This window comes from Apiospora phragmitis, assembly GCF_038363925.1.
Source record: "Apiospora phragmitis strain CBS 135458 chromosome Unknown utg000008l:1.0-3514335.0:1.0-3519231.0, whole genome shotgun sequence".
Taxonomy (NCBI): Eukaryota; Fungi; Ascomycota; class Sordariomycetes; order Amphisphaeriales; family Apiosporaceae; genus Apiospora; species Apiospora phragmitis.
Genome location: NW_027117407.1, coordinates 2874259 through 2886851, shown reverse-complemented (window position 1 = coordinate 2886851; position 12593 = coordinate 2874259). Strand labels below are relative to the sequence as shown.

The 12593-nt window shown below is 38.3% G+C and overlaps 1 protein-coding gene across 1 annotated transcript; it reads right to left on the bottom strand.

Annotated features, from left to right (window-relative positions):
* Positions 1 to 7355: 7355 nt before the first annotated feature.
* On the bottom strand, positions 7356 to 11596 carry PG994_009321 (phospholipid-translocating P-type ATPase; the record flags this gene model as incomplete). Its single annotated transcript, XM_066860730.1, is given in 6 exon segments — positions 7356 to 7527; positions 7678 to 8195; positions 8246 to 8344; positions 8401 to 8684; positions 8702 to 10527; positions 10557 to 11596. 6 exon segments carry the CDS (start codon positions 11594 to 11596, stop codon positions 7356 to 7358), a joined length of 3939 nt encoding a protein of 1312 aa, XP_066714319.1.
* Positions 11597 to 12593: the final 997 nt, after the last annotated feature.

Here is a 12593-nt window from a genome sequence, read left to right as displayed (position 1 = left end):
TCGTTATTATCGTCGCTATTAATATTTATAACGGGGTTTCGCTAAGAGTTATTAAAAGTAGCGGTAAGAATCTTTCTTTATTAAAATAGTATTATTAAGATTAAATATAAATATAATTCTTATAAAGCTATTACTCGAGGGTTTAAATAATAATTCGTAAAAATAAAAGTAATTAAAATATAATAAAAATTATTTAAGTTTTTAAAATAAAACCCTAATAAAACGTATTAAGGTTTATATTAATAATATAAAAAAATATTTAAACATATAATAAAAGTAACGCTTTTATTAATAAAACATAATAATAGAGTCATAACGTAGTAATAAAAGGTTAAATAAAAGTACTTATATACTAGAGTTATTAAAGCTATTTATTTTATTAATAACTTAGAATTAATACTTAAATTAATTATTAAAATAAAAAGTATTTATATAAAATATATTAAAAATATCCGTCGTTATATATATTTAATCCCTTTTTATTAATTACGTTTAATATTACTTATTAAACGTAATTAAGCTATTTAATATTATTTTATTAAAATATGTTTAGTTTTATTATTACGTAACTTATTTTTAATTATTTATATCGTTTTATTTAAGCTTATTTATTTATAGTTAAATAGTCTCGCCGTGTTATTATCGTGCTATTAATTATTATAATATTATAGTAGTGTAGTAAAGCTTATTATTATAAATAAGTTCGTTAATATTAATCGATAAAGTAAGTCTTAAAACTAGTTTTTATAAACGCCTTAAGCTATAACATTTCCGTGCCGAGGGTTAATTTAATTATAGAATTAAGTTAAGTCGTAATAACTAATTAATTAAAACTAATATATATATAAAGAAAATTTCTTTTAATATTTTAAAATTTATTAATATTAGTCCCGCTTATATTATAAAACTTTAAGCTAAGGGATTTAAATACTTAAAAACATAAATAAAATACGAGCTTTTTTATTTTACTCGGCGCAAGGTTAAAATAAGAGTAACGTACCTCATAAGCGAGCTGCGCACTTTTTATTATTAAGCTTTATAAATTATAAATTAATTCGATTATAACGTTTAAAATTAATTAAATATATTAATAATTATTATTTTTAAAGTTTTTTATATCATTTTAATAAGTACGCGTATTATACCCGGGCTCTCCGTAGATTTTATAACGTTATAAACATGTCCTAAACGTTTTTATATAATTACTTTTCCGACGCGATTCGTTTTATAATTATCTATTAATATCCTTTTAAGACTACAGGTCTTCTTTAGCTTATATACGAAGTGATCCTCTATTTTATAGCCGTTTCTTTTTCGTACGGCGGCGCCGGTTAAATATTTTATTTATCTTTCGAAGTATCGCGTTCTTACTTTTTAAAAAAGTAACTTAATATATAACTTACGTTATAACCTTTATAATTTAATTAAAACTAATTAAAATAAATATTAAAAAACTATTTTAATATCGTATAATACGGTTTCGAACGTATTCGGTTTAAAACTAAGCCTTAATCGAGTTATTTAAGGTTTTTAATTCTTAAGGAATAAACAGGCCGGAAAATGTCCCCGGAGGTATTAAAATACGTAGCTTTATATCTAATTATAAAATAAATATATTCCGGATTATACGAAACGAGTCTTATCTTTTAAAAGCCTCTTTATATATTCGAAACGGTAAAAATCGCTTAGAACGCTTTTAGAAACGTTAATAAGAAGTCCTCTTTAAAGATATAAGTAATATACGCCCGTATAAAACCTAAAATTTCTTTCTTGTACGCCCTTTTTAACCTATAAAAACAGCTAATATTAAAAGGTTAAAGCTTATATAATAAATAAAAATATATATAAAATATAATAATCGAATTCTTTTCGTAATAGAGCTTGAAAGCTATTAAGTAGTAGCTTTTATAGCCGTTGAAGATTAAAAAATAATAACGACCCTTTATATAAAACCTAATATATTAATTAAAGTATTAAATTTAGTCCTCGCCTCTTTTATTTATAATTTAGCTATTTTTAATAATTACGATCACTTAATCCTTTAATAATAGGCTGTTTTTATATTAAAAAGAGAGGTACGTTTTCTCGGTAAAGATAATATACGGAAGGATAGCGTAACCGTTTAATCCGACGCCTTAAAAAATTATAACCTATTCCCGGTTCTTTTATTATATTACCTTAGGCCTTCCGCGTCGATCGGAGGTGGTTACGATTATTTTGGACGAGATTTAGTCTATAAAAAGCCCGGTCTCGTTAAAGTTATATATATCCTCTTCTTATATTTTATATTTATTAATTATATTTTATATAAAAATAAATTACGCGCGATACGCGTTAAGATTTTTATAAAGAACTTTTTAATAATTAATTCTTCGGTTAAAACGCGTCCGGAGGTCTAGTTATCGTTATACGAAATTAGAGGCCTAATTAACGCCGACGCGTCCCGCGTTACGTAAACTAAATAATCGATTCGCTAATATTACTTAATTAAAGAAAAAGCGATCGCGTATTTAAATTAATAATATATCGAATAATTAATTCCTTTTTAAAATTAAAAAGCTTTCGAGAGTTTATAGAGATTTTAGATCGTGATCGAATTCCGCGTTATCGGCTACGTAACGTCAACTCTAAGACATGATATATCGCTATAGCTTTTCGTATATTTAATTTCGAGTTATTTTAAAGCGCTTAAAGCGTTAAATTAAACCTTTTTTTTTATTTTTTTATTCTATACTTATTAAAGTAGAAAAGTTAATATAAAGCTAATTATAAGAAAGTTAATTAAAAGTGCGCAGCTCGTTTATATATATAGCTCGCTTATAAGGTACGTTACTTTTATTAAAAGAACCCTTAATTAAAGTTAGCTATAATAATATCTTAATAATTATAAATAAACTTATAAAATATACCTACTTCTTATCGTATAAAGAGTTTAGTAATATTAACGACTTAGCCTACACGTTCTTACGAGTAATCGTTAATTAATATAAACTACTTAAAACAATTATCTCTAACCGAGATAAGCTATTTATTACTAAGTTTTAAAAATCGCTTATAATATAACTCGGCGTAAAATATAAATTATTCACGGCCTACCACCCTTAAATAAATAAATAAACCGAATAAATAAATTAAACCTTAGAATAATACTTACACTACTACGTTAACTATAAATAAAATAATTAAATATAGTTATTACTTATAGCATAATTCGTATATAATAACGTAAATAACGAAACGATACATATATTACTATTTTAAATAAACTATAAATACGACCCGGAAGTTATTAAAACACCCTTAAAAAAATTAATACTTATCGTAACTATATAAATCGAAAAACTAAAAGAACTCTAAATAACATTATAATAAGACTTCGCCTTCTTCTAATAACAAATAAAGAAATACGCCGATGAAACTAAATTAAAAAGACTAACCTTAAAAAAAAAGTCTACCTCTTACGGCGAAATATTAAAACTAAACGACTAAGCGAAAAACTAAACTTTAAAAAGATTAGACTATTTAAAATCGTAAAAATTATTTTAAAAACTAATTATTAATTATTACTACTTAAAATAATATAAATATACTTAATATTCTATATCTTATTATTTAAATTAACCTTTAAAAATATAAAAATCGAAACATAACTAGAAATCGAAACGAATTAACACGAGTATAAAATTAAAATAATTTTTAATAAAAAACGAGTTAAAAGAATTTATTAAATAAAAAGGTTACCTATTAAAAAATAATACTTAAAAACTTAAAAAATACTTAAAAAACGCCGCTAAAAAGCTTTAAAAGTTTAAAAAGTAACCTTAAACGCCGCTAATAATAACGGCTTTAATAAAATATTAAAATATACGGCGTTTTAATCGAGCAAAAAATCGAAAAGTAATATAAACACAAGCCTTAAAACGGGCTCTATAATAACCTTTTAATAAACCTCCTTTTTTACCTCTTCTCGTTTTACGCGTTTTAACTCCTTAATAAAATTTAAACCCTATTAAATAGTACGTATTATCTTCTCGAACTATAGTTTCTTTTATTTTTAAAAACGTTACACCTTCGCGTTTATTTTATAATAACGCTCTTTAACTTCCTTAATTTCAACCTCTAACTTTAAATATTAAAAAGTAATACTTATTAATACCTTAGTTAAAAAACTTATATTATACCTAAATTAATAATTAGCGACGTATTTATTACACCGGGAAAAATTATTCGACAAAGACCGATAAATAAAACCACGACGAATATAATAAGAACAACCGTCGAACATCTCGATAAAACTTTAAAAAATAGTTTAAATAAAAAAGTTATTAATATAAAACTTCTCCGTTTTAAGTTATTTTAATATATAACGTTTTTTAATACGATTAAACGATATAATAAATATATATTATAATAAAAATAAACATAAAAGATTTTATAAAAGATTTTAACGTAATAATAACCCGTAGGTATTTATAACGACTAAACTACTTTAAAAATAAAGTAAGTAAAAAGGAAGAAATAATATTATAACCTAGCTTAATTATATAACCCGGAACCTACTTTATAATACAGCTTAATAATACCTCGAATATTTATATATAAAACTTAGCATAATTTTAAACCCTATTATATTAGCGCTACTTTACTCGTTAACGAAACTTTATTAATTAACGAAACTTATAATAATTAATATTATAATAATAAATTATTAAAAATAAATAATTAAAAATATACGGCTAAGAATAAATAGCTAGGAATAGACGGCCACAATAGGATAATATTAGTTACGTAGAAATAAAATAAGTATACGGGCGATAACTCTTAGATCGCGACGAGAGCTAGAGAGCTAACTCGATAGGATCTCGCGAAAGCTACGAAATCCTTAAGATTTAATAAAGATTAATAAAGAAGAGATTAAATATATAATAACGAATAATTCCTTGTATATTTTATATAAACATTCTTTATTTTAATAATTAATTTAAATATTAATTTAATTTATTAATAAAATAAATATTTTTAATAAAATTATTATAAATATTTTTAAATTTACGCACTTTAATTACTTTTATTTTTATAATTATTATATATTATATCGATAAAAGCGGACTTTTATCACACGTTTAAATACTTTTTCGTATTATTAAACATAAACCTTAGTACGTTTTACTAAGTTTCTCTTAAAACCTAGATAGCGTTCGTTACACTAGGGCGTCGGATCGTACGGTTACGCTATCCCTCCGTATATTATATTTATCGAGAAAACGCACCTCTTTTTCTAATACGAAAACAATTTATTATTAAAGGATTAAATAATTATAATTATTAAAAACGGCTAGATTATAAACAAAAAAAGAGGACTAAATTCGATATTTTAATAAGTATATAAAGTCTCGTATAAAAAATATTTATTACTTATTAATCTTTAATGGCTATAAGAGCTATTATTTAATAACTTTCGAGCTTTATTATAAAAAAACTCGATTATTATACTTTATATACTTTTTTATTTATTATATAAGCTCTAACTTTTTAATATCGGCTGTTTTCGTATATTAAAAAGGTTATACGAGAAAGAAATCGAGCGTTTTATACGAGCGTATCTTACTTATATCTTAAAGGAAGACTTCTTACTAACGTTTTTAAAAGCGTTCCAAGCGATTTTCACTGTTTTAAATATTTAAGGAGGTTTTCGAAGGGCGGGACTTATATTATACGACCCGGAATATATTATTTTATAATTAAATATAAAGCTACGTACGCCGACGCCTCCGGCGACCTCTTCCGGCTTATTTATACCCTAAAAATTAAAAACCTTAAATAATTTAATTAAAGCTTAATTTTAAACCGAGTATATTAAAAATCGAATCGCATAATATTAAAATAACTCTTTAATACTAATTTTAATTAAGCTTAATTAAATTACGAAAAATATAACGCAGGTTATATACCGGCTCGCTTTATTAAAAAATAAAATAACTATATTACGAAAGGCGAATAAAATACTTAACCGGCGCCGCCGTATAAAAAAAACGGCTATAAAATAAAAGATCACTTTATATATAAGCTAAAAAAGACCTAGAGTTTTAAAAGAACGTTAATAAATAGTTATAAAACGAATCGCGTTAAAAGAGTAGTCGTATAAAAACGTTTAAGACGCGCTTATAACGCTATAAAATCTACGAAAAGCTTAAACATAATACTCGTACCTATTAAAATAATATAGAAATATCTAGAGATAAAGATTCCGATTAATTTTAAAATATTAAATACGTTATAATAAAATTAATTTATACTTAGTTATACTAAGTCTTAAGAAGTGTTTAATTTACTTATATATTTAATTTACTTATAAGGTACGTTATGATTAAAAAGCGTATAATAGATATCGTATACGACGTCTAAAGGTGTATGCAGTTCTAAGAATTTCGAAGGAGAATTTCTAGGGAACCCCTACGTACTCGTTTTGGTGCATCTCCCCTACCAAAGCTGATATTCAGGGGTTCCGGCTGATTCTTCTAATTCACCCTCCACTCTGCCACTCGCACTTACCATGACTGAGTAACCAGCCGATCGATCAGATCAGTCAAGTCAGACAATGCCAGGCCAGTCAAGTCAAGTCGGTCAGACTCGATCGGCGGTCTAAGAACCAGTGTGAGATATTAGTTGGTCAATTGCGGCCGTTCAGATATAAGACCCCGTGGGCGTGATGGGGCCGAGTTTTATTATCGCACCACCTCGGCCGGTCCCGTAGGAACCTTCCTCGCTTACATAGGACTTGGAAGCATGGCTTGATGGTAGGCTGATTCGAATCCGCGCTCATGAAGGCGTAAATAAACTTTTAGTACTCCATGCCATCTACAGCCTGGTACGTGAACACATATATGCGGGTATTGAGAATGGTCAAGTCTCGGCGTATGCGCGCATGCGAGAGACAATACCTCCACGGCGATCGACTCCGATGGTACGCGAGACCATCCAACATGAAGAATGCATTCAGGTGGGCAGCTACCACGCCCAGACTTCGTTTAGCCGCCCAAATCAGGGGAAAGGCACGCTCAGTAGTAAGTAATATGTCAATATCTTTTCTTCTCTTCGTCTTCTTCATCTTTCTCTTCTCCTTCTTAAGCTCCGGTTCCCGTAATTTCTCGCTGAATGCGCAGGGCGAGCCAAACCAAACTGATCTGTTCTGTGTCTTTGAAAGCACCCGTGGGAGGGTGAACCCAGACCCCGAAACCCCCATCGGAAACGAGTGGGAATGGTGGGAGCAGTAAACAAGATCAAAATAAAAACAAGTCATACATCAATAATCTGTCATCCCCCTATAAACCCAAGCTAGCTAACTGCTGCTGCTGCTACCTATTCTGCGTGGGCATCTCGCCATACCTTCCACGGCCCTTTGTAGTGTCGTACGCGTTGATAACGCGCGTTTGACTTTCGTCCGCCGCGCTAAAAGCGTAGCCACGCTGTTTGCGCATGCGCTGGACTTGGCGCACTTTGCGAATGGCTTTTTGAAATTGTTCCATTCTGTACTACTGCGTTAGTATTGTCGGAGACATGAGAAAAAGGAGATGAGAGGGGAGGAAGAAGAAGCACACGGGATGTGTGGAGAAAGTGGAAGCCAGAAGGCACGTGGTGTAACCGGGTAATTGGCGAGAACGGAAGGAGGAAACGTACCTTGGTCTGTAATCCTGAATGTTGTACTTCTGGATCTCCTGGATGTGATGATAGGTCTGCGGGCGATACATGCGCTTGGCGTACTTCCATGCGAAGTCGCGGAGCAGACACAGAACCGCCAGCACCACCGTCTGGAGCCAGAAAACCGGCGACGTGAAGAGCTTTGGCACGAGTCCATCGTACTCGGTCGAAAAGTGCAGCATGGGCGCCACGGTACCGTAGACGGCAATGAAGACGTACCAGAAGGCCATACTTCCCGGGATGGCCAGGATGTGGTACTTTGTCCAGTTGTTGGTCACCAGCGCGGCCTTGCCAAGAACAGTGGCCAGCACAGCGCCGTAGAGAGCGGTACCCCACACCCAGTGTCCGGCAGTAGTCCCATCGCCGAGGGAGATGTCGCCGTACCAGATGAGTTCAGAGCCGCCGTAGAGGATGAGGGAATGGTACATGGCGCTAAGGATCCACTGCGAGAACACCTTGAGAGTGAAAAATTGGTTCTGTTGGCCGATGCTGTAAAGCTGTGGGTAGCGGTCCAGGAGACGCGCCGAAATGAATTGGTCAAGGATACCAAGCACAAGCGGGGGTAGAACTGTGTAGAAGACGTTGTAGAAAGAGAGAGTCCATGATTCGTAGATGACCGCACCGAAAAGACGTTTTGGAACGTGTACTACGGCCGTTAGCATGAAACAAAAAGGAAGAGCAACTGCGTTGCGTTACACTTACCCAGAACTGTGTCATGTACAAGGTGATGTTCTTGTAGAAAGAGAACAGGATAGTCTTGCTCACACGCTGGTAACTCCAAGCGCCGTGTACGAGAGTCAGCTTACGCAGATATCTGAATTGCGCAATCGAGAGATCGGCACTTCGCGCAGCCTGGAGACCTTCGAGACCGCTGATACCGACACCAATGTGGGCGGCCTGGATCATAGAGACGTCATTGGCTCCGTCGCCAATAGCCAGGAGGATTTCGGGGAGAACTTCTTGACCATCTTGACCACCAAAGCCTTCTGCAGCGGGGAAACACGGCAACATATAACGGCTTTGCACATGACAGCCAAATCAAAAAACGTCTTCTCCATATCCTTCTCAAGCGCGTAGGTAAGCGACTTTCCATCGATGACGAGTGCCAGCGTGTCCATCTCGATAGCGCCTTCGGCATTGTTCCGGATGGCTTCGAGCTTTTTCTGGATGTTGTCGCGGGTCATGGAAGCAGACTCTTCGTTCACAATCAACAGTGTCATGTCCTCGCTCAACAGCTTGGAGCTCATGCCAATGTTGATAGCAGTCTCTTGCCGGTCTCCTGTCAGCACCCATACCTTGATATTCGCCTGTTGCAGGGTGTGAATCGTTTCGGGAACGCCATCCTGGAGCCGGTCTTCAATAGCAGTAGCCCCCAAGAGGTAAAACTCGCGTTCAATCAATTCGGCCGCCTTTTCCAACTCCTCAGCGCGGTTTCCGCCGACTGTCGTCTGGGCCTTGTCAAAGACGGCATACCACTCCTGAAATTCGGTTTGGGGAATCTCGCGCATGGCCAAACACAGCGTGCGGAGACCTTCGGCGGCGTATTCCTCGAGATGCAAAAGAGTAGTATCCACATGGGGGTTGTTGTCGTTTAGCCGTTCCAAGATGACAGTGTCAGCGCCCTTGCAGTAACAGCGGATCTTCCCATCGGGGCACCGATAGATGGCAGACATTCGCTTTCTCGTCGAGTTGAATTCGCACACAGCCAGAAGCTCGTATTCATATTCCTTGCCTTCGACCTCAATAATCACAGCCCTAGGCTTGCGAGCCACAAAGGTGTAACCCATAGTCACCGCACCCTGCACCAGAGCACCCTCGTCGGGGGACGCGGCCTGATACTTGATCTTACCGCCCTTGGACTCATCACGCTCAGGGATGACGGTGTGGCATGTCGCGAGCAAGGCCAAGAAGTGGTGGATGGCAACGGAGGACTCGTGGGACTTCAGATTCTCCGCAAGGCGCTTGAAGTCATGGATTCCCACCTCTACTCCATCTTGGAATGTTGCTCGCCGATCCTCCGGTACGTCTTCGGCATACTGAATGCCACCAATGGTCAATTGTTTGAACTCCATCATATTGCAGGTCAGGGTGCCAGTCTTGTCAGAGAAAACAAAGCCCACCATACCCAACTCTTCGACAAGACTTGACGTTCGGCAATTTGCCGGCGTGTTGGTCGGTTCGTGGTAGATGTCCAAATCGTCATTGATCAGAATACCATGCCAATATTTAACCATTTCAACCGTAACGAACAAAGAGATGGGCACCAGAGCTGAGAACAGAACCCAGTATGTGACGAGATCTTTGAGGATGGTCTGGACTACAACGCCAGCACCATTTAAGTGGTCCAATTGGAGATATGGGATCTGGTCGGCTCGCGTGGACCGCCAGATAAGCTCACCAATGGTACAGATGATGCTGAGGACAAGCAGGATACCGACGAGTGCCAGGACCAGCTTGTTGAGCTGGCGCTCGACCTTTGTACGCTTGATGGGGGTCGCCGTGGCGTTGCGCATAAGCTTCGTTTCGTGGCCTGTGAACACCACGATACCGTGAACCCAAGGAGTATTTCGCAAGGTAGCACCACGTAGTAACAGCTGCTCTGGAGTCAGGGGCAGTTCCTTCTCCCCGCCGCCTGCCTGCATGGTCAAGGTCGCCTCGTATGTGTACAGACTGCTGTTTGGTTGTTCGGATCGAATTCGGCCTCCAAGCCTACTAAGCTCTGAAGGGCTGACCAGGGTGGAAGTCTCCGGCAGGGCCTGTTTGATCTTCAGGTTCGTCTCTCCGTCCAAGTTGGCGGTTTCGATGTAGCAGAGTCCTTCGGGTTCGGAACTGGCAAGAATCACCAAATCGGCAGGAACGGCTCCTCCGACTCAACACGCACGATATCGCCTACAGCCACGTTGATCCATTTTGTGTCCTCAAATGTCGAGCCGCGCAGTATCCTGGCTTTGGAATTGTTGAGCGCACTGTCCGCCTGCTTTCTCCTATAGTCTTCCACCATCTCCTTACCCGCCGATACCAGCAACACCACAATCAAAGGACCAATAGTCGTATACCGGTTCGTCGGCGAGAGCCCGGGAATTTGCTGGAGCGCAGCCGTGAACAAGAAGAAGACGTTGGCGAATTTTGAAAATTGCTCAAAAAGGAACTTAGGGAGAAAGGTTATGACGTTGTATTTGGCCGTCGAGACATGATTGTCGGCGTATTTAGGCAAGGCATTCTCGGGCGGGTTGTTGAGGTGGATGATTCGGGGTCCCATTGTCGCAGGATCTGGCTTCCCTCCCCCAAATCCAAACTTGAAGTTCTTCAGGTCAAACTTTTTGCCCTGCTTCGGCGGCGGCACGGCTACCGAATCTTGCCTCGGCCGTCCGCCTGGTTCCGTCAGCGGCAGGTCCATTTCGGAGTAGCCCTGGCCCATGCCCATCATGTTCTTGGCCTTTCCCAAGATTCCACCGCCTAAGCTGAGGATGCTATTACGATTCCTCGCGTTATTGCGGTTCATTTCATCCTGCCCCCCTCCGTGCTGATAGTAGGACTGGCCGTCGTCCGGATAGTCGTCGAGATCGTCGGCATACCGCGCGTAATGATTCAAGCCCGACGTCTGGCTGTATTGTCGGTCCGCGTCACTGATGTAGGGTGGTCGCTGTCCTGCAGGGGCGCCTAGCGGGGGGTTCTTGGCAGAAGGGTGTGTTGTTTCGCTGCCGCCGATGAAATCATCGTACGAGACGGAGGGCCGGGAGGCATCATGATCGTGTTCGTAGGCGCGCAAGAGTTCGTCATCGTTCATCGGCGGCGGCTGCCCTCCTCCGTAGGCGGGCTGGTCGTCCAGATCGAGCAGCAGGTCATGGTTGTCGTTCCTTGAGCCGGACAAGCCCCCAGGAGGCGCTCTTCCAGACATGACCGAGTCGCGACAATGCCGGATGGGGCGGTCAAAGGAATGGAAGTCGTCAGGTTAGGGGGAGGGGGGGGGAGAAAGGCGCGGTGGACCGCATACGGAATGCTCGTGTCGTGTCTAATAGGTAACGAATGGCTCGAAAATTAAGTTGTCTCGGTAGGGGGACGTGGCGGAAATTAGGAGCAATACGGCGCGCAATCAATGCTGGATTGAATTAAAAGAGAAGCAGACAGCGGCATTCGCAGTCTACTTTTTGGAGGATAAACTAATCCGTCGTCGACGTTTCGAGGGAGAGTCGGGAAAAAATGGAGGGAGTCTTCAAAAGACGAAACAGGTAGTAAATGAGAAAGCGTAAAACATCAAACCCATACACAACAGTACAATGCCGGGGATGGTTGGTACTTGCTCTTCTCTCTCTCTTTCATGGCACGCATTTGGCAGGATGGATCAAGGGTCGGGACACGAGCAAGGTAGGCGGAAGAAGACTGGAGGTCAGGTAGGCTCGTGTTGGAGTACATGCTGCACGGCACAGCTGCTACGGGGGCGCTACGGGGGGGCACCTAGGTAAGCAGCGGCGGAGCTAGGTACCTGCTAGAGGCCAGACAAAGTACCTACAGAAGCCTCACAGTCCCCGATGGCCTTTCAACGCTGCACAGCCTTCTGGGTTCAGCCAGTCACGATGAAGGGCCTGCAGCCGCAGGATTGCGCTCTTGGCATCAAATTAATTCATCAATCGACTTCAGCAATTATCCGGTTCAGTAGCACAAACATGCTCGTACGTCGGTACGCAGACGCACGCACAGCCTTCCAATTGATGCTTGCTGCTGCTGTCCATTGATGAGCCATCTTGCAATTGATTTATCGATTGCCTGCATTCCGCATTCCGCATTCCGCCTGGCCACGCGCAACGCTCTGCCCGCCGCCAGCTTGGACCGAAACGAAAAAGGTTGGTCGTCGTCATACCAGCGACCAATGCAATGCCACCAAGACCAGCCACTTT